Source organism: Choristoneura fumiferana, chromosome 9, assembly GCF_025370935.1.
Source record: "Choristoneura fumiferana chromosome 9, NRCan_CFum_1, whole genome shotgun sequence".
NCBI lineage: Eukaryota > Metazoa > Arthropoda > Insecta > Lepidoptera > Tortricidae > Choristoneura > Choristoneura fumiferana.
Window position 1 is genome coordinate 10,869,177 of NC_133480.1, and position 27,490 is coordinate 10,896,666.

The 27,490-nt window shown below is 38.4% G+C and overlaps 2 protein-coding genes across 4 annotated transcripts in view; one reads left to right on the plus strand and one right to left on the minus strand.

Annotated features, from left to right (window-relative positions):
• Window positions 1-27,490, minus strand: part of Flo2 (flotillin-2) — a 320,392-nt gene that overhangs the window by 96,914 nt on the left and 195,988 nt on the right. The window lies entirely within an intron of this gene.
• On the plus strand, window positions 1,061-21,206 carry LOC141430828 (glucose dehydrogenase [FAD, quinone]). 2 transcript variants are annotated; one of them, XM_074091685.1, is made up of 4 exons: window positions 1,061-1,125; window positions 18,362-18,722; window positions 19,306-19,556; window positions 19,648-21,206. In XM_074091685.1, the coding sequence occupies exons 2-4, from the start codon at window positions 18,379-18,381 to the stop codon at window positions 21,015-21,017; spliced, it is 1,965 nt and encodes a 654-aa protein (XP_073947786.1). In that variant the 5' UTR covers window positions 1,061-1,125; window positions 18,362-18,378; the 3' UTR covers window positions 21,018-21,206. The 2 variants fall into 2 exon arrangements, with proteins under 2 accessions (XP_073947786.1, XP_073947787.1); XM_074091686.1 differs by lacking the exon at window positions 1,061-1,125 and adding an exon at window positions 1,148-1,227.

Below are 27,490 nucleotides of genomic sequence, written 5' to 3' on the forward strand. Positions count from 1 at the left end.
GAACACAGTGCTAATTTACCGAACGATTCGGTAGAATACCGAACACCTGGCAACACTGTTCACAAGGCAACCAGAAATAGGCAGGGCCCAGATACAGGACTTATAAGAAAGATATTAATCAAACATAGTTTAGAATTTTTTATGTGAAAGTTGTTTTAGAATCTGTTCTGTAGTTCCCGAGTTGCCCTTACATAGAAATTCTACTTCCGCTTAATATTTTTTTTATGGAATAGGGGGAAAACGAGCAAACGGATCGCCTGATGGTAAGCGATTACCGTCGCCCATGGACACCAGAAGAATCACAAGTACGTTGCCGCCTTTTAGGTAGCAATACGCTCTTTTCTTGAAGGCTTGAAGGTCATTAATGAGAAAGTTTGTGAAGATGTTTGGATGTTGATTAATCAATCATGCAATAACTGTACGACGGATTTCAAGGAAATTTGGAACGCAGATAGTTTATAACCTGAATTAATACATAAGGAAAGAAATAAAGAAAGAAAGAAAGAAAAAAAGAAGACATTTATTCAGTAACATAGAGACACATATACAATAAAAATAAACACAATTATACACAACAAAAACAAAATCAAAGAAAACAAAAAAAAAATAATAAATAAATAAAGGAAAACACACAGTCATGAACATAGTAGGTACATAACATTCCTACTTTTATAGCGGTAAACGAATTCTTCGCAGAAGAAATCGCGAGCAGTAGCTAGTAAACCATAGCAGAGAGTATAGATAGCTTAAATAGTATTGGTAGAAGAATATACAATATAGTACGGATACAGATATTAGATATATAATACATCCATAAAAAAATCGTACGTGCAAGACACCACTTCCAAATCAAAACAATGCAATGTCATACAGACTTAGCACTAAACCCCTCAAAATCTAAGTACGATCTAGAATAGAATCGTCGGATAGTTATCAAAATAACCAGTCTTCCGAACTGACGCGATCTACCCTTAAAGTTGCCATTGCCGTACCCCTACCTATTAACATTGACCGCCGGGTGCGTTTGCGCAAGCCGCGCCGGTAACCACTCCTGCGCAGTGTTGGTTGCACCGCGAAACACACATCTCGCGAACCCAGTGACAGTGCAGTGTTTGTGCGATAAAGGTAAATCTCAGCCCTTGTGAAGATTTGATTGCCTTATATAGTGTTGAGTGTTTTAGTTACAGTTCTTTAATTCTTCGTCGTTTTAAAACAAAGACGTGAGAGGTACAAAAAAAATACTTCTAAGAAAGTGTAGTTGCCAATATCTCTTGCACATAAAGGAATAGATAAGTACATACAGACGACCTGGTAGATTAATGGTTAGAGAACCTGACAGTGACTCCTGAGGTCCCGGATTCAATTTCCGGTCGGAGCGGATATGAAAATAACGAATGTTTGTCTTCAAACCTCAATATGTTTCTATAAATTGGTTTATCCATTGCTAGCATTCATAGTATCAGGTTTGGGTACGATCAAAATCGGTTGTATGAAATTATTGCTTGGCCAGGATTGTATTTGCCAATTGTTAGCTAGCTAGAATACAGTTTCGTATATTTTTACCCCCTTGGTATTCATAAAAAGCTACAAACTTTTTTTTTGTCTGGCAAAGTTAAATAAAAAACTAAACAAATGTTAAGTTAACATAAGTTTGAGAAGTGTTGAAAAGTGTATAAGGGCGTTCGATGAGACGGAAAGTTTATCTAGGTTACTGCAAGCGCAAGAGTCTATCTAGGTAAATGCTATAAGCATTTCAGCCTTCAAATGTTTACGTCTTAGTAAGAGATAGTAGTAGGGAAACTAAAGGTTAGTGATCAAGCTTATTGGCGTACGGAAAATTTCCTCACGGCCGGCCGGCCAGCCTTTCCAGTGAAGTTGTTTTTATTTTATTAACCCCCGACGCAAAAAGAGGGGTGTTATAAGTTTGACCGCTATGTGTGTCTGTGTATCTGTGTGTGTGTCTGTCTGAGGCACCGTAGCTCTTAAACGGGTGGACCGATTTGAATGCGGTTTTTTTTTAAATGACAGCAGGTTTTCTAGCGACGGTTCTTAGACATGTTTTATCAAAATCGGTTTAAAAGTTTTTGAGATATTGAACTTTAAAGTGACAAAGTCGTGGGTTTTCCAACTTTTTGTTGGTAAGGTTAGTTGGAGTTATAATATGTTTCATGCTTTTGAGCCCTTGTTTAACTTATATGAGTTGTGTTATGTTAAGAGCTTAAGAGCAGCTCCGACGCTGGGGTAGAGCGGAGCGGAGAAGTGGCCGCTCAAGGTGCCACACAGCAAGGGGCGCACATTTTCTTGTGTAAAATGAAATTTTGATGGCGCAATTTGAGAAGTACCGAAGCAGTTAGACAATCTGACTCTACATTGACCAAAGACTACATCTCTATCTCCGAGTCCAGCCCCAACATATCAGATTTAAAACTTCTAGTTCCTATAGGATTACTTGTTACGGAGGTCTCTCCCAATCTAAATAAATGACCGATTATGCTTGGTTTTTTGGAGTCTTTAGTATTTTTTATTTCAACTCCAAATTTGTTACTTTTACGGGTATCCCGTGAAACCATATCGAAAATACAAACTGAGACATAAGTAGCATAGTAGAAATAAGCAACCTGAGATATGTATGCATAGGAAAAAATCGTGTCTAGATTCCTGTCCAGCAGTGGTGTAGGGGTTATAGCACGCAGCACGGATTGCTGAGGACCTGGGTTCGATTCCCAGTGCTGGTCTCTTTTCTGGTTTTTCTGTGCATCCATGTCTCAGTTTTTATTTTTTAAATGACCGATAACTATAGACAAGGAGTTCTGCTAAAATATTTAGGGTTCATTCTGAAACACCTTATAGAGTACGCCTAACTGTACCTAAGGAATTACATTTGAGTTATATATTCATCTACATAACAATGCGATAGAATTGTCCAAAACGGGCTGCGATATTGTTGCCGTTAGGTTACTGCTAGTAATTAACTGTCATTTACCAGAAGCATTAAATTGCATATTCCTCCCAGTTACTACGCCCACCAATAATCTTTATGTCTATTTGTTACTCTGCGTTTTCACTACGTTATGCACTTCTTTATCATAAGAGGTTTAATATTATAACCCACGCCCCTCTCGCTTGAGAGGAGTTCTGTGTCCAGCAATGGTGCCCACTGAAAATACAATGCAACACAAATATTCTTCATTGATTATACACCACAAAGGATTTGCAAGTGGAGAACCTTGTGCAAGGTCCGCCCAGATTGCTACCACCATCTTGCTCGCTAATCCTGCCGTGAAGCAACAGTGCTTGCACTGTTGTGTTTCGGCGTGGAGAGTAAGACAGCCGGTGAAATTACTGGCACTTGAGGTATCCCATCTTAGACCTCTAGGTTGGCAACGCATCTGCAATACCCCTAGTGTTGCAGATGTTTATGGGCGGTGGTGATCTCTTTCCATCAGGATACCCACTTGCTCGTTTGCCATCCAGTCGAATAAACAAAACCATACAAAGAGTTTACCAAAAATATAAAAAGTAGGTACGTAAAGTAATTTCAAATTTTTTTTTTATTTAAAGTGGGTAGTAAAAAGACGACCTTTCCGCATCAAACCGATCTCTTTCAAACAACCATTAAAAAAACAAATAAGTACAACAACTTATACAATAATAGTGGGAAATATGCATATTAAAAGCAAACTGAAATAGCAAAGTTGTTACAACATTAGGGACTTCCACCCATCCACTTCTAAGGACTATTAATTTGTTCTACAATTAACCTTCTGATCTCTCAAAACAAGAAGTTATAAAGGAGGTTTTGTACTAACTGTTAAATACAAAACAAATCAAAAACCTATTACACCTGCTCTAAAAAGCTACTGCTAGACTACAACTAGACTAGCTCGAAAAAGCTTTCTTTATCCTTCGAAATCTGCGTGGCAAGTCGCTTTTTATCCTCTTGGCTGGAAAGATTTTTTGAAATTCGAACGTTATCGTGAACGAAAATACATATCGACCGCTTACTTTCACAACCTCGTATCTGGCCACAATATTGCTTTAGAATCATCTTCATGGTAAGTACGATAGTGTTGATTTGTTGTATACAATTCGGGTAGATACGAGGTTGAGGAAATAAGCGTTGAATATTGACGTGTTCACAAAGAAAGTTCGTCATACATTGTTAAAGTAATATTTAAATCTGTTAATAATGTTATTTTATTCTTATTACTAAACATTTATTTAGTAATAATAAAGCTCATTTCAGTTTTCTGAAATTATTCTCAATGCGTCTATAATTAACAAAACAAGAAGAAAATAGGATATCAAATTATGAAAAGATATTCGGAAAAAAAATCACGTTCTGAAACGTGGTTTGTCAAAAATTATTTTATTAATTTAAATGCATTAGTGTTTTCATTCTTGTTATTATTGTTGTTATTTAAGTATTAATACCAAAAAATATATAGATAACATTTATTTTTATTTATGCTGAGCTGGGACCGCTTCGCGATTTCGCATATTGTTTTATTTTTTTAATGTATTTTTATTATGTTTTTTATACGTGCGAAGAGCTAATAAATATTTTTATTTCTATTTTATTTACATTTTGTTCTATTACATAAGTTTTTTCGTCTTTATTCACAAAAAATAACGACAAATAGGTATCTACCTAGGTACGAGTGTGGTCAAATTCAGAACGCACCTACCGGAGGGAAAAAGTTCACACTGTCAATATTACCGTTCTTTCTGGCAGCACGTAAGCAGTCTCAAGGCAAATGGTGGTTTTGTTTCTAGGGTAACGTATAGAGGCGAACAATTTGTCGGTAGGGATGTAGCTGGTGCTTTTGCTAACTATTTCTCAGAAGTCTTTCTACCTGACATTCCGCTTCTTGAACCGAACTTGTTGAAAAATACCGATACAAAGGCTAGTGTCAACTGCATTGATATTAAATCAATTACACTGGAAGAGGTTGAAGCTGGCATAAAGCGCCTAAAGGCCAATAGTTCCGTTGGACCTGATAATTTACCAGCGTATATTGTAAAGGGTTGTATGGAGTTCCTAAAGATCCCGATACATTATATTTTCAATCTAGCGCTCTCTTCCGAGTCATATCCTCGAATTTGGAAGGTGTCTAGAGTGAGACCGATCCCGAAGACAAATGACGCTTCTATCGTTGAGAGTCATAGACCCATAGCTGTTCTTCCCACTCTTGGCAAACTATTTGAGGCCGTACTTCATCGGACTCTGTCTCTACAGGTGCGACCTTTTTTGTGTGACGCGCAGCACGGCTTTCGACCTAGACGCTCGGTCAACACAAACCTATTGATACTAACGGACAACATCGCCGTGCATCTGGATAGGGGTATTCAGGTCGATGTACTCTATTTTGATTTCGCGAAGGCTTTCGATCGCGTGGATAACGACGTACTGCTTGGCAAACTTGATAAAATTGGTTTCACAGACAAGTTGCTAGCCTTTTTTGCCAGCTATCTGCGCGATCGGCAGCAGTTCGTACGACATGGTTGTTTTGTCTCGGCTCCCTACCACACCAGGTCTGGCGTCAGTCAAGGTTCCATTTTGGGGCCCTTGTTTTTCAATATCATGATTAACGATCTCAAATCTGTTCTTCAGGCGGCTCACTGCCTCTTGTATGCTGATGATCTGAAGCTGGTACATGGGATTGAGCAAAGAACTGATTGCGAGACGCTGCAGAGGGACATCGACTTGGTCTTTCAGTGGAGTAAGGAGAACAAACTTCACTTTAACACAGCTAAGTGTTGTGTTTGTACATTTAGCCGCTCTCGTACCGCTATTTATGCTGAATATATGCTGGGGTCTGAGCCCATAAATCGTGTCTTCTCCATCAAGGATCTGGGCGTGGTGTTTGACTCGCGGCTCACCTTTCACGAGCATATTACATCTCTTGTTACTAGCTGTTTTCGAAGACTTGGTTTTGTGATCCGAAATTTGCGCCATTTTCACGACCCTGTGGCCATAAAAATGGTTTATAACGCATTAGTAAGGAGTAAGTTGGAGACTTCATCGATCGTATGGAATCCCTATGAATCGACGTATGTCTTACTTCTTGAGAAGGTTCAGAAAGTGTTTTTAAGGTTCCTTTATAAAAAATATTTGGATTCTACCCGTATCTGTACCCTACTAAGTATCTTCTTGGTTCCCTTGGGTACAACTCCTTGGAGGTCAGACGGAATTATCAGCTTCTGATCGCGGCATGTCAAGCTTTGCGTGGTGAGTCGGACTGTCCCGAACTTGTAGGACGTCTTGTTCGACTGCATGTCCCGGATATCCCGAGGATAGCCCTCAGGCCGCGACGACGCGATCTGTTGGCCGTGCCGCCGGCGCGCACCGTGTCGTGCAGAAACTCGCCGCTGCCCCGTGCCCTTACACAGCTCAATGCGCTCCTGGCATCGACACCTGAGTGCGATTTGTTTGCGTGGCGATGGGCGGCAATTTGTACTGAATGCTTGAGGTACTGTGAGGCGATGGACGATAGATGTTCTACTGTTCCAGTATAATTTGTTTGTTATCTGTTAGTGTTTAATTGTTTATTCTTTAAATCAATAATCTTTCATAGTTAGTTTAAGTTTCATGATGAATTGGTCATTAACTGTAATGTCATGTAAACGTTTTTATCAATAAATAAATAAATAATAAATTACCAATTCTAGTAATAATTATTTTAACTTTAAGTAGGTTTAGCTACTTGCATAATTAAATGTAAAAAGTACTGTCTAACTCACTTATCAAAGTCCAACCCAAACCCTGGATCTAGAAAGCTGAACTACGTGGACTTCGAAATTCCCTTTTTTTATGGAGACAAGAACGTGGATATATTTTGAGATATTTCCATGGGATGAGAATTTTGCGATTTAGAAGAAGCCACTGGCATATAACCTAGCTAGCATAACCTGAAACTGATTTATAAGAGTGATCAATTTATTTTCTTCCATCTACACTTTTCTCGCTGTCATGAGGAGATAAATTGTGTGTTTCGCTCGGCTGTAAATTTGTTTAGCATCTCGTGCCTTTGAAACCCTCGACTACGCTCAGGATTTTTCCTAAAATCCTAGAATCCTTCGTTTGCTCGGCTTTCAATATAAGCACTCGTGCCAAACAGTTATTTTCCAGCCTTGCATAACAAATAACTAATTTTTTAAATAACCTAATACAGTGTCCCACTGCTGGGCAAAGGCCTCCCCTTTCTCCTTCCACTCGTCTCTGACTTCGGCAAAATGTTTCCAGTCCGGCTGGAATCGCTCCAAATCGTCCTACCACTACTTCCTTCTTAGGCCTACCTCTGTTCCAGTTCCCGTCGCTTGGAACCCAATCATCTGTGGTGATTTTGGACCAACGATAATAAATAAATAAAAATAAAAACCTACTTAAGTATATATTTATTTTTGTTTGAACTGTTAAACAGATTATATTATGAGAACATGACAATCGTCTGTAATACCTCTGATATGTGAAGAAATAAATCAGGGCCACAGGTGTCATATGGTCCTACCCAAATGGTACCAGCTTTCTCAACCTCTGCCCTTGGCCACCAGTTAAATTTCAAGCCTATAGTTGGCTAATCGAGATTTACATAAACATAATATTTTATAGGTACCTAACAGGTTTGACGCGATCAATCCTACTAGTACCTGGGCGACCGAGGTCCGCTCACACTAATACGCGGAAACACGAGGCCAAGGTAGATCGATCGTTCGCTTCTAAAAACCACACAGCAAATTTCATCGGATCGCTTCCAATATCCCTGAAATACCTTATTATTAATTAATAAGTAATACCTACAACTTTTTAATTAATTTACTGCAAAGCTAAAACTAAATTTCTTTGTTACCTATCGGTTTTAGTCATATAATATTTCCTTCAGTGCAACTAGTAACAATACGTAACGTAGAAAGTCTACAATAACTACAGTTTTCCAAACGAACATTTACATTATACCGTATATGATTTGCGAGTACGCTATGTATTTACCCATACTAATACCTATATATGTAGGCAGCGTTAATGATGACTGGCTTTCATAAGAAATTAAACCGGTACGTTTACTAAACTAAATCAAAGAATTTCTAAAACGTAAAAGATTATGACTATTTCTATTCCAAACTTTTTAAAATTTTGCTAAATCCTTTGTGTTACTGAATTTCAATATTATTCCACTCATCTCACTTTTGCGTATATACGTCCCACTGCTGTGCTGAGCACAGGCATCGTCTTAGGATGAGAGAGCTTGGGCTGCAGTTCCCAAGCGGGCCCAGAGCGGATTGATTTTATAATTTTACAGAATCTTTTTTTTATAGAGCTATTTCCAAGATAAACAAGTTACTTTGTCAATGAATAATAACTTGACAGTGCTTAATGTACAGTCAGTGCCCTAATAAACCAAACTACTTACTGAAAATATTAATCTATTTTTAATAAAATGTTCATATTTTTTATTAATATAAAAAAACAAATAATGCAGATAAAAAATAAACGCAAATATCTAAAGAAGAGATCTTAAGAAAAGTCAAAAAGGCCCCTTCGAGTTGTCCCTGGCGCAAAGGTACCCATCAAACTAGCCGCGTTACCACGCTGAATGACGATGGACAACCTTTGCACCAGCAGGGCTACTACGAAACTCGAAACTCGAAGTTCGTATCATACCGTCTCTCTCGCTCTGGTGTTAAATAGTATAAGTATCAGAGGGACCGCACGACACGAACTTCGAGTTTCGAGTTTCGTAGTAGCCCAGCAGAGGGGCTACTACGAAATTCGTAAATCGAATCGCTGACGCTAATATTATTTCATACGAGAGTGAGAGGGATGGTACGATACGAACTTCGATTTTCGAATTTCGTAGTAGCCCTTCAGGTACGAACCCGCGCGGGCATCAAAACCTCTTACCCTAATTCTAGGTCCCACTGAAAATTATTTAGCTTTAGAATGTATTAAGAGTAATTCAACAAATTTACATATAACGTTTTAAACTTTCGTGATTTTCACTCATAGTCAAAATACCACCAACGGGACTTATCACGCTAGCACACACGAGTAATATTTACCTCGATGTTTCGGCAACATTACAGTGGCCGTGGTCACTAGTAGACTGAAGTGTGGGGTGTCAAGTCTGCCTAGCAGTGCGAGTCCTTCGAACACACCAATAAAGCTGTAGCAGCAATATGTGTCCCTTTTTTATGCAACTAGTATGAAAAAGTGGATAGATAAGTTAGGAAACCGACGGTACCTATCTATTCGTCGAGTAAAATCATCGTTTTCTTAATGCGTAAATTTTTACTTATGCTTGCTGTAGATAGACAACATTTGTTAACGTCAGTTACTTTCAACATATTTTTACAAATAAGATGCAGTCAAAAGTCAGGAGCTAAGGTTAAAAGGCGTGAGTCGAAGTTCAAACCCACCAAAAGCGAAACCTGTGACTTTCGCGTAGGGGCTTTACACAATGTGGCGCAAAATGCACAGCCTTTTCCTCTCCGCCTGGCCTGTCAATCAAATGCTGAAATTCACGGCAGACCCCTGCCATTTGACTATTTTCTTCGTCTTAACAAGGTCTTAACCCGTGGCCGCGTTTGGATTTCATAAGTGTACATAAACACTGTTTCCGGTGTCAACAATGACAATTGGTATGTTTCTGGCACGCATTGCGACCTTGTAACAATGGCGTGGCGTACGTCTCCACTTGACATGATAAACTCTTTAGATATGGCAGGACATTGCATAAATACCTACAGATGTGCAAGTTGCAGAAAGTTTCTGAAAAGTTGGGAAAGTTCTCGGAAATTTCTGTAAAAATTTTCACAAGAAATAAAGGAAATTCAAATTTAAGAAATGGAAAGTTTCAATCCCCATACAAAATTGTGAGAAGTTTCCGAAATTATCATAAGAAAAATTCCGCAATTTTGGAAAGTTTACTTTGGCTCATCAGTATCAATACCTAGTGTCCGCTAGGGTCCGCGTTGCATTTTGTCCGCATGGGGGAGAAAAGTTCTTGAGTGGTGACCACGAACCGGGAACAGGTAGCGATATAAGGCGTCCCATTGTGCATTGGGTGGACCAACGACATCTGAGAGTTTCGGGTGACAGATAGATGCAAGTTAGGGACACACTTATCCCACGTGCGCTACGTATGCAATCTGGACCCTGATATTTGTATGCTTAGATAGAAACATCATACTTGTCAATGTTACGTATGACAAGTATGTTTCTCAGCGTTACAAATATGAGGGTCCAGATTTCATAATGCATTGCAAACGTTCATATACGTAGCGTACGAGAGATAAGTGTGTCCCTAGCTTTAAGCTGTCATTCATTGTGACGTTCTAAGGGGCATTAAGTATACGCTCAGTATACCTACCTACGTCAATTCACAGAAACCTGACAGAAAGATTTCTCGTAGACTTGTTTGTTTTTGTGATCCCTCCTAAAAAATATAAAAAATCGATAAAATCGTGAATATCTCGAAAACCGTGACATTTTTACTAAACCAATTGTAGTTTTTTTTTCAGGAAATGATCGAACCTACAGGCCGTTTTCGTCGAGCACTATTAACAAAATATCCTTTAAGTATATTAATTGCATTAGTGCATGTATACCATCAGCCAAACAATGTGGTCTACCACCCTAAAGTTGTTAATCGTTTGCAAGTCATAAAACAATAAAAGTTCAAAGTCATTTATTGCCAGAACACAGTGATACAAATTATACAGTTATAAATTATAATACACAATAGACGTGTCTGTCAACTTGAAAGTTCGACTTTAGCGACATATTCATTTCATAGGAACTTTTGTACATATCACAATCAATCTAGGGTGTGTTACCTAGTACCAGGGTTGCCAGGTCTTTTTCGAATAAATACCGAACAGTGAGCAAAAAAAACAAACAAAACGCTTACAACGCAATGTCTTTTATATGATTGCGTAAAATCTGACAGTTGAATCGTTTATTAGGGAGACAAATTTATCAGAAAAAAAATACCGAACCGCCCATACTTCGGTTTATTTTGTTATTCCGAACACCGAACACAGTGCTAAAACACCTGGCAACACTGCCTAGTAAGCGTTGTATGACGCGAGTATAGTTAAGTACCGGATGTGGTTGCATAATCAATGTTTTTCTTTCTATCTGAAACCGTCGGACCATTATTATCCTATCCGACATATAAATACGCGAGTAATCCGGTGCCGACTATTAATTAAGAAGGTATAGTTATTATAAATTTAAAATCTAATTAAACTATTTAAACACTTGTGTGTGTAGGTGCCTATCTTTTCCCCAAAACTATTGCGAAAATCATACTCAATGAACAAAAGACAATCGCTATTATTTCGATGCATTAGTAAATTTTATGAAACGCTAGGGAAAATGATTGTTCGCTCGACCATTGTTGGATGGTGTAAGAAAAACTGGACAATACTTATATAATAATGTTGTGAACTTAAACGGAGGACCCTTCGAATCTCATGACCCGTGTTAAACTTGAACAATGTATACGGAATCCATGTAGAATTATAAAATCTTAACCGCTGAGTCTAGTAACAAGAAATTTAGCACGAGCGTTCGGCATACAATGTATCTATTTAAATGACAAACACTATATAATTTTGGGAATTACCACAGGATTTTTTTGCGAAACTGCGAAATTGAACTTTTAGATCTAATGGGTTGCGTGTGCGACGGTGTAAATAAGGCTTTTAAAGCTAATTAAAGATTTTTTTTTAACAAAAAGTAAAGCCGTCTCCAAAAAATAACAAAAAATGGAACCGACTACAAAACCGTTGAAAATATTTTTCTAGGTACCTACTACGTAGGTCGAAGTCGGTGACTCAGCACGACCCAGCAGGAGTGGAACAATAGTAGTCTACCTCACCTACATACTATGGGTTTCAATCCCTCCTGCTGGGTCGTGCTGAGTCACCGACTTCGACCTACGTAGTAGGTACCTAGAAAAATATTTTCAACGGTTTTGTAGTCGGTTCTATTTTTTGTTATTTTTTTATTTTTTGGAGTGGGTTTGATTTTTTTTTTAATTCTTTACTATTTTTAATTACTTTTAAAGTTCATCTCACAACGATTCCATTAAGCATCGGTTCACAATTGACTGAGTAATCGGTGAACATAAATAAGCACATAAAAAAAATACAACCATTGGAACATAGAACCTCCTCCTTTTTGAAGTCGTTTCACTTGCCATACCAACGTTTGCCATAAAATATATAGAACCGTGCTGTTTTCAGGATTTTTTTAAATACCATCTTATAATGCAGTAGGTTAGTTTAGGTTACTTTAATATCAACTCTAAAGTAAATATTATTTCAGAAATAAATTACCTTATGACAAATGAAAATTATGGAAAACGATACATTATGGCATATAAAATTCGGGCAAACGATAGAGAACCGGATGAACGATGAGAGCGCCTATCCAGGTGTATTTCAACTTGAGAAGGCATGTATCAAATCAAACGTTGTCGCGGCTTTAAGGTCCAGCTACATGCTCAATCATACTTGCGCAAATTCCAATTTGCACAAGCAAGCATGTGCGTTAAGATTGTAAAACGGTATACCGTTTTACAATCTGCATATCCTTCCTGGCTCGTCCAAGACCCTGGTCGTTCCGGCGTGGAACACTCGTCCAGGCTGCTCGTCCTGCAGCCCTAAGGCCCCTTTTGACCTCAGCACCGACGACCACTCAGCTGGACCAGGCCCCCCTGCTGTGGCCAGCCTCTTCGCTCCGGGTTCTTCTCTCCGACTCCAGGGAAGTGTAGGCCAGGGAGACCGAATAATCAGAACCGATCTCAATAAAATCACTTGAACTTACTACCTGAGATTCTCATAATACTTTTACTTTTAATTTTGTCAAACTAGGCCTGTTATTTTTGTGTTCAATTTTTAATTAAAAAACTTATTTTTTTAATTAAAAAATTGTTAAAACGTCTTATTGTTTTACTCAAAGAGTAACCTACTAGGCCTCCTTTAAGGTCAAACCTCCCCTCAAGAGGTCTGCCCTTGACAGTTCTTGTTTCTTGCAAATTCGTTCGTGCGGTATACCGCACGAACGGATTTTGGACGCCATACAGTTTTTGCGCCAATTTTGCACAAGCCGTTTGCGCATTCAAGTCACTGTTTTTTTGGTTTATCTGTGTGTAATTGTGTGTCTTCTGTGATAGTGAATAAATGTCTTCTTTCTTTCATTGATAGCTGGTATTTCCATAGCGATCCCAGAGTAATATGCCACAATGTGCTTCACAAGCCGACAGTCGACACGCAATCAATAACATCAATGACGCAACAGAAATCGCCTTGCAACCTTATTCTCAGGCAACTGATCCGCAAGCACTATAGTCACAGTCAGTGTTATAAAATTATAATCAGCAACTACTGCAGTTACTGCAGCAAGTGACATGTTACTTATTATAAGCTATTTAATTTTCCTTTCTAAGTCGCACAACTCTTAACAGAGTGATTCGTGACGTCGAATGATAATCAATAGTGAACCTTCATGACGACTTTCGACTTTTGTGGAATAAGTTCGCCTTTGTACAGTCAGCAGTAAAAGTGGATGAGCAGTTACGGTGCTCAAAATGATCTACACATGACTGTACAGCCTTCTGCTAATGACTGTACCTACATGTATCTCCACTTTTGTCAATTGTGTTTGTTTATTTTTGTAGAGTTTGTTAACATACATACCATACTTTCTTGGAAAAAGAGTGTCGAGTACTTATGTATGATATTACTTAAACTCTCGTGAGACTCACTAAATTAAAATAAAGCTGTTACTGAACCACGATACGCCTTTAGTCTCATCTGCATTTTTCATCAGGTAAGATAGGACTCAATCACGGGTCACTTTTATTTAAAAATGAGTTTTTGGTAAAAAAATCCTTTTTAATACAAGCTTTGTTCGCTGACTGTACTTTTCAAACTGTTTTGCCTCTAGCGGAACGTTTGCGATGTTCGTGTTTCCATACCAATTGATATTTCGACACCTCCTACGTATACTGGTACAAGTGCATAATCATAAATTTACAGGAGAGCTGTTCAAAGGTTCCAAAACCTGTAACTTTCTCATTTGATGATATAACTTTTCAAAATTTTGCATTGGTTCCAAAGAAAATATTTGCTTTCTACCTGTATTCATGGAATTTTGAATTTTTTTATAGTTTTTGTGAAAATTGCAGATACACTACTATACGCGTATTTTACATCTTGTAGTTGTGCGGTATACTGAGCTAATTACCACTTGCTCCAGTATACGGCGTAATGCGTAGATTACTGATCTAACGATATTTTTATATTGTATATGAATTTTTAGATGAAATACTTATATGGCTTGCAATGAACAATAAAACAGATGCTCTTTTACCTTCATCTATTGATTTATAAACGTTTTTATCACTTGCATCAATATACGCTAACATTAGCATGCCACTTGTACCAATATACCGCTAGTAATGTTTTAAACGTGCTATACAAAATACAGAAATATACCTTTATAAAAAAACCTCACTTGAAATATAAATGGTTTTATTAAGAAAAGTAATTGTATTAAGTGCTTTAAATTAATGGAAGCACATTCAATGGATTCGTATTCCTGTTCAAATGTGTACTCGTATTTTATTGTGAAAGGTTCCTCATGTGATACATATATCGCATCGCACCCATTTGTATCCACATAACGGTTTAGCTTTTTGTGCCTCTTCAGGGTTCCGTACTCAAAGGGTATAAACGGAAACCCTACTTCTATATACTACTTCGCTGTCCGTCCGTCTGTCACCAGGCTGTATCTCATGAACCATGATAGTTAGACAGTTGAAATTTTCACAGATTATGTATAACTGTAGTCAATATAATATATATATAACAAAAAATAGAACAGAATAAATATTTAAGGGGGCCCCCATACAACAAATGTATCTTTTTGCCGGTTTTTTGCTAATCCTAATGAAGTTGTATAGATGGTATGGAACCCTTCGTGCGCGAGTCTGATTAGCACACACTTTGCTTAAGCCAAGCTTTGACATGAAATATTGAGTCAAAGTCAAAATATCTTTATTCAATTTAGATTGTAACAAGCACTTATGAATGTCAAAAAAATCTACCACCGGTTCGAAAAAACCTCTGTTGAGAAGAGTCTGGCAATAAACCTAGGTATATTTTGTAAACAGATTTACAATCATATTTTAGTGATATCTATACATCACAAGTATTTAGCACAACTACATATTTAAAACAGTTCTCAATTCGCTATTTGGAGTAAGCACTCGCCAATGCGGATCGGAATTATTTCCAAATTTCCCTATCCATGATATAATCATTAATTTTAATAATACGCCTTATATATTAATGTCTTCTTGACAATAGATTTAAATTTTGTGTCTGTTTCTGAGTCTTGGAGGGAAACTTCTATAACTTCATACGGTTTACCCGTTTTCGCCATATACATAGCCAGGTACCATTTCTTAGGTGTGTATAAAAAAATGTGTATAGGAGGTTATTAAAAACCTGTACTATACTTTAAACCACATTAGGGCTACTAATTACTAATATGATCCAAGTAGAAAAATACTGTGATTCGAAAAAAAAAAGTTTTGCATGGAAGTGGAGTCGCAAGAAGACTTTCTAATTTCGATGTTTTCCCACTTATATCGTATTAGTAATCAGTAGCCCTAATATGGGTTACAGTATAGTACAGGATTTTTTTTATCAACCTGTAGGTATATTGAAATTTACTGTTCTCATTTTAATTAAAGCATGCATGCCTTCGCCTTCTTTTTGGGGATGCTCAACTACCAGAATGCAATGTAATACTGCAATGTTATATTTATAGCACGCGTACATGTAGGTATAGCCGAGGAAACTGAATCACGTACTGGTACTGGGGTGGAACCGTTGTACTACCAATGTTATGTTGACATCCCATACATTTGCCCAAGAAATCATAGCGAACAGATCACGAAAAGGATCATCAGAGACGAACAACAGAGATCAACAGAGATCACGGAGAGGATCAAAGGATCAGCACATTGGATTTAGTTTCCATGACTGTCTATGAGAAATACGGCTATTGTGGTCTTGCCCTCCGCAATTGTCAGACCAAAACATGTTTTTTTATATATACTATCAAATTATGTGTTCGTAGAACAGTTTAAACGGTCCGCACGCAGCGACGGCTAGCGCGTACACTGAGGCAACTGCCAGTTACACTGGACTTCCCCGGCCCCGCGACAATATCGGTGCCGCGTATAGTGGTGCATGTCGGTTGCCTCAGTATACGTTGTACCGATTAGCAAAACGGTGTTAGATGCATTCATATACGTCACTTTATTTCCAAAACTAATAGGAATATCCGTGCAAATTTTTGTGGTAGGTAAATAAGGAAATATTAATCACAAAATTGCAAAAAACTAAAAATCAGAAATTTGTCACTTGTACCAGTATACGTAGGAGGTATCGATTTTAACGCGAACGCGATCGAGACGTATTTTGTAACCGAAAACTTACACTAAGGGCACTGACTTCTACAGAGACAACGGGACGGGTGAAACTAAATAAAAGCTTTGTAATAAGGTCTCTACTTTTACGGAGCTCCTACAGAAGCTGAAGAATGGCTGACCTAACGAAAAGTATTCACGCCACGCCACTGCTAAACATATATATATATCACATGACTTGTCTACACTTGTAAAAATTAACGCTTTAAAACTAGCAAACGTTTATTTACATCACTCATTCAAGCTTGCTTGCACACACGTGTTTTTAAGCAATTACGAATAGTAGGAATTGCATAGTAATTAGCTGCAACATTGTTTAGTTGTGCACTCATTCCGCTTTTGCAGTTAGCAGCTAGTAATGCACTTCCCTTCAGCGTAATAGCGTTAAATTTCAAAATAACACTCGAACGAAGTACTCTCCTTTTTCCAACGGAAGTTAAGCATCCAAACCTCAATCTCAATCTTATAAGCTTGCACATAAAATTATGCTGATTTCGGTCTCCATTTTACGTCACGAATAAATAAATTTTTTTCCTTCTTTCTTTCAAAATTGGGTTACAATTTCACTTGCACCGTCCAGCAATTTTCATATTTTATAACAGGAAATCTGTTTATTATTAGTAACTTCATTGACTGTTACAGTAAAACACATATCTCCATCAAATTTCGCCAAAAACTATGAAGTGAACCCTACAATTACATTGTCAATCTTCACAGCACCGTCAGTTGCAAAAGGTCAACCGCGAATCCTCCAACAAGTACCCGCTGCAGCAATATGGCCACATGATAACAACCTTTATTACCAAGAGATAATGATCTCATCCCATATGCGCGACACGAGCCACAGTTACGTTACTGCTCATGTAATACTTGCGCAAACGCAACAAACAAAGACACGCCAACACATACGTGTAGCATCCTTAGTGTAAAACATGACACATAGGGATTAGTAACGCACAGCTGTCGCTCTAGCTCAAAGGAACGAGTAATTCCGCTGTGTAAACTGCCTGTTTAGGAAAAACAGTCAAGTAACATTTTTGTATTAATCTGATTTCAGCAAAGCGAAAAGGGAGGGCTATGTCTTCCTGTTGGTAAATAAGGTCTACCGACCTAAATGAGTCCCCCGGCTGGTCTTTTCCACTATTGTAACTATTTTTAATTGCTTTAATTTATGGGTGTTATGCATTTTTTGCAAAGAAGTATCCATGAATTATTTTATATCACGTGTCACATTTTTTTGTATAAAAATCGCAAATGTGTCCCAAATCATAAGAACCATATAATGCCACTTGTCTAATCCAATTTGTCACGTAACTTACATATGGATGACTCCAACTGGTTTTGTAGTGTGTAGATTACTTATTAGTTGGGCGTTTTTCCAAGATGGATGTCAGCATTAGGGATTGTAAAATGTCCGCTGCAGCAACAGAATAAGGGACAAACCCATTTCCTCTCAAACATTAGTCATAGTCGAGACAAGGTTCGAATATTGCTAGATGCTCAAAGCAGTCACGATTTGCTTGATCGTTTATTCGTAAACCTATTGCACATATTATTAAGAAATAGACTTGCCTAATTGAAAGGTATTACAAGTACGTATTCTTTTGGATAAACTCACGACTATTGCAACCATAGGTCAATATAGCAACACATTATTTAACCTTATTTATTGTGATCGTAATTAATTTGACAAAAATATACGCCAGATTTGTAATAATATCATTTTGGCACCGATATTCGATGAAGCCTGATGTTGCCTGCGATTTCCTTGTTAATATATAGTAAACACTAAGCAATCTCTACCAAACTGTCAAAATACTTTCCTGAACATGTATCCTCTGTTATTCCAGAACTATGAACTAACGCCATGGGGATTCTAACAGTAGCCGCCACAGCTGCGAAGTCAGCTTTAACCATTGGCGGCATAAGCAAGTTGACATTCATCCCAGCAATGTTGGCAACAATGGCTTACTTCAACTACGATCTGCTCGACCCCGAAAACCGACCATTCAACCAAAAATACCTACGGGAACAGTACGACTTTGTGGTGGTTGGAGGAGGTTCCGCTGGGGCAGTTATGGCAAATAGATTATCCGAAATAGAAGGCTGGAATGTCTTACTGTTGGAAGCTGGTGGTCATGAGACGGATATAAGCGATGTGCCCTTGCTGTCTTTGTACCTCCATAAAAGTAAATTAGATTGGAAATATAGGTGAGTTATTATAGAATGTGAAATCAATCAGCAAACATAATTAAATAACAAAGTCCTCAATGTTTTTTTCCAAGCTTTTATTTAACTTGTAACTGTTTGTTTGTGAAATATGTCGGCTCATGGTATAACCTAACCGACAAAAAGTTGGAAAACCCCCGACAATGTCACTTCAAAATTCAATATCTCAATAAAAGCTGAACCGATTTTGATAAAATATGTCTAAGAACCATCGCTAAAAACACTGCTTTCAAATAAAAAAAAACGATTTTAAATCAATTTTACTTACCTCATTTAATTTTAATGACCAAAAATGAATTCACAACATTTCGTCCACCCGAATCACGGTATCACAGTAATTTTGTATTATAAATTAATACGTTATAGGTTTGATTTTTGTCACAATGTCGCGATGAAATTTCAAAACGTCAGAGCATCAGAGCCAATAAAGTAGCGGACGCTAGGTGGCGCTGATGTCGTGCACAGAGCCAATAGCACGCAGCACGGAATGCTGAGGACCTGGGTTCGATTCCCAGCGCTGGTCTCTTTGTTTCAGTTTGTATTTTCTTATTGTGTGTGTTTTCAGGACTCAGCCACAGGATTCAGCTTGTCAAGCAATGATAGACAAGCGATGCTGCTGGACAAAAGGAAAAGTACTTGGAGGCTCTTCGGTGCTCAACACGATGTTGTACATACGAGGGAACAGACGTGACTTTGACCAATGGGAGTCTTTTGGTAATCCCGGCTGGGGATACGACGATGTTTTGCCTTATTTTAAAAAATCAGAGGATCAAAGGAATCCTTACTTAGCGAGAGATAAAAAATATCATAGCACAGGTACTGAAGCAACACCACGATTATTTTTTGGAAATCTTTTATCGTATAAACTTATCGTTATAGTAAATTTATTTTTATTCTCAATTTTCAGGTGGTTATCTCACTGTTCAGGATTCTCCATATAACACACCACTTGGCGCCGCTTTTCTGCAAGCGGGTGAAGAAATGGGTTATGATATTGTCGATGTTAATGGAGCACAGCAGACAGGTTACGCATGGTACCAATTTACCATGAGGCGAGGCACAAGATGTTCAACCGCGAAAGCTTTTCTCAGACCTGTTAGATTACGTCAGAATCTTCATATCGCTCTCTTTTCTCATGCTACGAAAATATTAATTGATAAAGAGAGCAAGAGAGCGTTCGGCATGGAGTTTATAAGGGACGGGGAAAAACAAATCGTATACGCGAAACGTGAAGTCATCCTGTCAGCTGGAGCCATTGGATCTCCTCAGTTACTAATGCTTTCTGGCATCGGCCCCGCTAAACATTTACAAGAGATTGGCATCAAAGTGCTTCAAAATTCTCCTGGAGTCGGGCAAAACTTGCAAGACCACATCGCCGTGGGCGGTCTCGTATTTAGAGTTGATCATCCAGTGAGTTTAGTCATGAATAGACTTGTAAATATAAATTCTGCTTTGCGGTATGCGGTAACAGAAGATGGTCCGCTGACTTCAAGCGTCGGCTTGGAAGTGGTTTCTTTCATAAATACAAAATATGCTAATGCGAGCGATGATTGGCCCGACATAGAATTCATGTTAACATCAGCTTCTACTCCGTCTGATGGAGGAACACAAGTTAAAAAAGCTCATGGTCTAACAGACGAGTTCTACAATGAAGTTTTCGGTGAAATAAATAACAAAGACGTTTTTGGAATATTTCCAATGATGCTTCGTCCTAAAAGTAAAGGTTTTATTAAGTTACGATCGCGGAATCCGTTAGATTATCCATTGATGTACCATAATTATTTGACGCATCCTGATGACGTTGGTGTTTTGCGGGAAGGTGTAAAGGCTGCTGTGGCGGTAGCGGAGACAAAAGCAATGAAACGATTTGGAGCTAGATTTCACAGTAAACCCGTCCCTAACTGCAAGCATCTACCGCTATACACAGATGAGTACTGGGACTGCTTGATTCGTCAGTATACTATGACCATATACCATATCTCCTGTACGGCAAAAATGGGGCCAGCGAGTGACCCTATGGCCGTTGTAGATCCAGAACTCAGAGTGTATGGTATCCATGGTCTAAGGGTGATCGACGCTAGTATAATGCCTACAATAACGAATGGAAACATCAACGCACCTACTATAATGATAGCTGAGAAAGGTGCTGACTTTATAAAAAGTACATGGCTGACGAAATCGCATAAAAGAAGAAAAAGATCACTTAAATGTTCGAGACTTGAACAATTAGGATTAGGTAGGAAAAATTACAATCTCATTTGTGGTGTAGAAAGATGACAAAGCTTTTTTCTAGGAAAAAAATAAATACAGTATTCAGACGTAGCATATAATTATAATAATATAATATTAGCATCATAAATGGATTCAAATATACCAGTACCATTAAATTTCTAGTCTTGAAGAAATTTTAATACAAATTTAAAAGTACTTCAATCATAATTCTTAAGTATGATGGACTTGTAATGAGCCAGGTGAATCAAAATTAAAATTATATTACTTATAAATATATCGTGAATAAATTTTACATTAAAATGTTCATTTTCTTTACCGAAGAACGGAAATGCGGAACGAATATTTAGGTCATATTTCGCCACTCCTCGTCTTCAACATTTTTTTTTAACTTTCCGTGTCGTTGCCTAGTGCCCATAGTACAAGCTTTGCTTACTTTGGGACTAGGTTAATTGGTGTCAAGTGTCCCATAATGTTTATATTTTTTTATTTCATTTTATTTATAGTATATAACAAAGAAGTCGAATTAACCCACTTCCAGTCGACGGATTAGCTTAATATATGGTACGTATGTAGTCAGTCGTCACCACTTTGAAGAAAATCCTGATCCTGATCGAAATTACTGAACCATTCTGATGATCCCATAAGGGTTCCGTTATTTCACTCAGATGTATGTATTTGTATATTTATCCGTAAGTTACAGGTCACAGGAAACTTGCACTAAATCTACTAATACATGAATTGATGTGACCCCAAATACCAACGTAAACAAATGAATTTTGAATTACGTAGGACGCTAAACAAAAAAAAAAATCTGCAAATTGTCTCGTGTGACAAGACAAAAAGGGCTAGTTGTGAGGTCTAAAAAATGTTTTTGAAAGGTAGATGATCGAATTTGAATACTTCGTTGATCAAAAGTTTATCAACACCAACAATATAAATTAAAATCACTTTTGGTTTTACCAAATTCTAAATTTGTATAGGTACTCTTGATGTCGTCATTCGTCTGCCAAAAATTCATTCATCGTTATCCCGCGGTAACTTATAATTACCCGGAATAAAAACAATCATATCGATGGTGGAAGTCTCAATTGGCGTAAGGGACAAAATACCGAAAATCACTTTTAAACATAGAAAATTAGAGTTTTTTTTCTCTGTCGATTGGTAGTATTCAAGTTACGATACGCCCCTTACTTTTGCTGTTATCAACATTTATTATTTTAAAATAAAATAGCTTAAGGGACATGATATAAAATATTTGAGCTGAAAAATGGCGTAAATGTATTATTTTTTTAATATTTGGGTCGTAAGGGGCTGTGGCAGTCTCATATGTCCTTTACGACTCGACTCATGACGTTAAAAAAAAACCAACAAATATAATAAAAGGGCGTATGGGTCAATTATTGTTTCATTGCCCTTTACACCCCAACATTTTATAACGAATAAGATAAAAAAGCAAGAAGTTGTTGGGCGTAACCTTACCGCCTGTACCTATTTCTTGTACCTAACATCAAAATACTAACGCGTCTACCTACCTTCCACGCGCCCAGCGTTTGCGCATTGCACATTCGGTCAGTCGTGTCAGACATGTCAAACACGGAGGACGTATTTGATTGCCTACGTTTTTTCTTTGTCAACGCGCGTATTTTTTTATAAGATGCCAAAAGCAAAACAAAAAAAGAAGATTAAGTTGATGGATCCCCTAATGGCTTGACGTCGAGCTAACATTTCCGTAATGGAATTTCAGTCAAGGATGTTGAGGTAAATTTCTCTTAGCTACTTTGTTTATTTTAAGCTACTAAGTTACAGATCCTAATAAAGGAAGCCTGTGCCCAGCAATGGGACGTATATAGGCCGAGATGATGATGCATACATAATAATAATTGGCCTATATAATTAATTATGTACGTTGAGGGTTAAAAATGGTATAATCGGAACGTCGTAAGGGACATTAAAAAACAGCAATTTATAAAATAATAAATACTTTTATGGGCGTAAGGGGTATAAAAAGCAAGAGCTAGAGTAAATTGTCGGTCGTAAGGGGCAGTAGCAAACAGACATTTTAAAAAAAGGTGTAATTGGTACGTCGTAAGGGGCATTAAACAACAGCAACTTATAAAATAAGGAATACTCTTATGGGCGTAAGGGACATCAAAAGCTAAAACTAGAGTAAATTGTTAGTCATAAGGGACAGTAACAAACAGACATTTTAAAAATTGAGGTTATTTTATGGGTGTAAGGGGCACTTAAAGCAAAATACCTTGCTTGCTTCTTTTAGTTCATTAAAATACCTTGTTAATGTTAGGAGGCATCAAAACAGATGGTTTTTAGAACTTGTAGTGATTGAAACAACAACTCAAGCAAGCATACTCCCAAATGTGCAAGAAATAGCAAGCGTGCAAGAAAGCATGCAAGCAAGCATGCAAGCAAGCAAACAAGCAAGCATGTACCTAAGCAACCACCTAAGCAGGCTTGCAAGTGAGCATGTAATTTTGTCAATCAAATCAACAAACATGCAATTTTATCGGCCTGGGTTAGATGAACATCGCGGGTTACCCCGATCCCGCGATGACCGGTCTATGGTATCTCCTCCAGCGCTCATGAAGCGGGCTGGCGTCCCACTCCCTCACAGCTGCAATCAGTGTGTTAGAGGAAGCATAAATAGTGCAAGCATGCATGCAAGCAAGCGTGACGCCAGAAGGCAAGCATGCATGCAAACAACAAATCAAGCAAGAATACTCCCAAATGTGCAAGAAAATGTTCATCATGTCAGCCGAAAGACGTCCACTGGACATAGGCCTTCCCCAAGGCTCTCCACTCAGACCGGTCTTGTGCTTTCCGCATCCACCGCGATCCCGCGATCTTAACCAAGTCGTCGCTCCATCTTGTTGGAGGCCTACTGACAGCTCGTCTCCCGGTCCGCGGACGCCATTCGAGAACCTTCTGGCCCCATCGACCATCCGTCCTGCGAGCAATGTGCCCCGCCCACTGCCACTTTAGTTTCGCAATTCTTCGGGCTATGTCGGTAACCTTAGTTCTACTGCGGATATCATCATTTCTAATTCTATCCCGCAGAGAAACCCCGAGCATAGCCCTCTCCATAGCCCTCTGAGTGACTTTGAGTTTTCTCATGAGGCCCATCGTTAGCGCCCACGTCTCAGATCCGTATGTCATCACTGGCAACACACACTGGTCAAAGACTTTTGACTTCAAACACTGCGGTAATTTGGACGAAAAGACACTGCGAAGCTTCCCGAACGCTGCCCAGCCGAGTCGGATTCGACGAGTGATCTCTTTCTTAAAGTTGGACCTACCTAACTGGACCGTTTGTCCCAGGTATACATAGTCGTCAACAACTTCGAGCGCAGAGTCTCCGACTATTACGGGAGTTGGTACAACATGGACATTCTCTGAGTGACTTTGAGTTTTCTCATGAGGCCCATCGTTAGCGCCCACGTCTCAGATCCGTATGTCATCACTGGCAACACACACTGGTCAAAGACTTTTGACTTCAAACACTGCGGTAATTTGGACGAAAAGACACTGCGAAGCTTCCCGAACGCTGCCCAGCCGAGTCGGATTCGACGAGTGATCTCTTTCTTAAAGTTGGACCTACCTAACTGGACCGTTTGTCCCAGGTATACATAGTCGTCAACAACTTCGAGCGCAGAGTCTCCGACTATTACGGGAGTTGGTACAACATGGACATTAGACATGACTTTCGTCTTGTCCATGTTCATTTTCAGGCCAACTCGGTCGAAAACTCTACTGAGGTCAGCGATCATAGCACCGAGGTCCTCCATGGTCTCAACCATGATTACAATGTCGTCGGCGAATCGAAGATGAGTGAAGTACTCGCCATTAATGTTGATGCCTCGTCCTTTCCAGTCCAAAACCTTAAAAGCATCCTCCAATGCAGCGGTGAACAGTTTCGGAGAGATCACATCTCCTTGTCTGACTCCCCGCTGCAGAGGAATAGGCTTCGTGCTCTGATCCTGTAATCGGACGGACATAGTGGCGTTTTCGTACAGACACTTCAACACTTCGATATACCGATAGTCAACTTGGCACCGCTGGAGAGCCTGCAGCACAGCCCAAGTCGCGATCGAATCGAAGGCTTTCTCGTAGTCCACAAATGCAAGGCAAAGGGGGAGGTTATACTCTTCAGTCTTCTGTATAACCTGCCGCAGCGCATGTATGTGGTCTACGGTACTATAGCCTTTTTGGAAGCCGGCTTCCGAAAGAAAATGTTACAAATTACATATTTTTTAAGGGGACGTGCAAAATTATGGCTTTTGCGCGTTATTTTAAATAATTAAAGTGGTTCTTTGAGTTAATTCACTATTTTTTTTAATTTTTCTACAGGAACTTACGTCCAAATATGTAGCAAATAAAATATAAAATGTCCTATAAGACCAAAAATCGGTTACTACATTATTTATTTATTTACGGTTTATGGGTGTAAGGGGCTATGACACCTGTATGTCACGGGCGTAAGGGACAGCTATTTTTCTTATTAAGCTTTTTACGAAAATGTCTATAGTTTCACGTTGAAAAGCAAGAAAATTCAAGATTTTACGTAATTATAACGTCCTGCTAAGTTAAACCTTAACAATGCTGTGAGGGTTTGAAAATTACCAAAAACTTCTTTTCGCTCTCCTGAAAAGTAGCATTTTGTCCCTTACGTCAATTGAGACTTCCACCATCGATATGTCCTCCTAAGCTCTCAAACTATCTCTACACCAAATTAAATTTAAATCGATTTAGCGGTTTAAACGTGCAGAAGTAACAGACAGACAGTTAATTTCAGATTTATAATATTAGCTAGGATAACAAATAAGAATAAATTTTAATTTAAACTCGAATAGCTGATGTTGGAAAAGCGATCGCCAGGCTTAAATGGGACTGGGCCGGGCATGTTTGTCGGATGCAACCACAAAATGCGCACACCGCCACAAGAAGGGTATCAAATGACGGGCACCGACGGCAAGGCAGGCCGAGACGGAGATGGCGACACATATATATAGGCTAAATATAATAATAAAATAATAATATAATTTAAAAAGTAAATTCATATGAAGGATAAACAACCATCGTTTCTTTCTGATGTTTGCTAACGCTGAACATGATCAATGCCAAGTTCAAACCGAACAGCATTATCCGTGTAATCTGTGCCAAGCCAAATAACAGCAAAGAACCCTGACATTGAAACTAGTTTAAATTACCAGAATGGCTTTCCGTATTTTTCGCGGACATGAATGAAGCAAGCGCAGCACGGTGAAACTAGTGAAAGTGCGCCACTAGCGCATTCTGTGGTTATAAATCTGTAACATTTACTTAGACATCTAGCAGCTACATATCTCAGCTTACTGCACTGCGAAGTGTTGCTACTGTTACACGGAAGATGGCGCTTTTAAACACTTAACATTGAGGATCGAAGTGACGCTAGATGTCAGTGGCGACTCGGGTAAGATAAGAATGTCAGAGGTGGGGGCTACACCAAACTTCGAAGAATCATGGGACGCCACGAATTTCGAAGTTCGTAGTACGATCGCTAGGCTGCTTTAAGCTTTTATCTTTTCGACTCTATCACAGCTCAGATACTCTGCTATTTATTTAATGCAAATTAAATATCAAAGAATGCTGGTTGCTGTCAGATACTGTATTGGGTGACTAATGGAGAAAACTGATGATTAATCAATTCCCTACAATACCATCGAATAATAACTCTACATAATATTCATTCGTTAACAAAATGAGAGACAATCTTTTAGGCAATTACACAGGATAGATAATAGTACAAGTTAATAGTAATATAAGATAAGCAATTAATAAGATTTTGCCATCGGATCCATCAGGAAGAATTGTATAAATACCAAGCAGTACCTACTGGTGTGGTCCTAATTTACCATTCGCCTAAAAACCTTTAATTCTTTTAACATACATCCAGCATAAATACGAAGTTTACTAGCATGATACGTGAAATATAAATTTCAGCTTTTTTGTAGTAATAAGTACAAAGATTTATACCATTTTTGAATGGTATTTTCCAGCGACGTGACTTCAAAAATCGGTACGCAGCATAATTCGTTTCAAATCGTCACAAAAAAATTAAAATGGCAGTAGGTCTCTAGTCTTTTCAACGCCCGACGCAAAAAGAGGGGTGTTTTAAGTTTGACGCGAATGTCTGTCTGCGGCATCGTAGCTCTCACCCCAATGGACAGATTTAGTTTTTTTTTTTAAGTGAAAGCTACTTGGAACCATAATTCGTTTCGTCATTCTCTACACAAGAGACGCCATTTTGTCACCGGTAATGTTTTTTAATCGTTATGGATCGTAAACCTCTGAAACGATTCACGGATCGGATCGCATGCTCTTGAATCGATCTCACAAAAATCGTATCAAAAATCTATTTTAAAATTGTATTTATTTTGATAATTTTAATATTAGATCAGACCACACATTAGATTCAATCGTTGGAGCCCAACACCATTGACAAACCATTTAGTCGGATCGACACT

Coding starts and splice junctions, on each gene's coding strand:
- LOC141430828 (XM_074091685.1), top strand. CDS start 18,379: ATGGGGATTCTAACAGTAGCCGCCACAGCTGCGAAGTCAGCTTTAACC. Junction 18,723..19,305: donor AAATTAGATTGGAAATATAG/GTGAGTTATTAT, acceptor GTGTGTTTTCAG/GACTCAGCCACAGGATTCAG. Junction 19,557..19,647: donor TAAAAAATATCATAGCACAG/GTACTGAAGCAA, acceptor CTCAATTTTCAG/GTGGTTATCTCACTGTTCAG.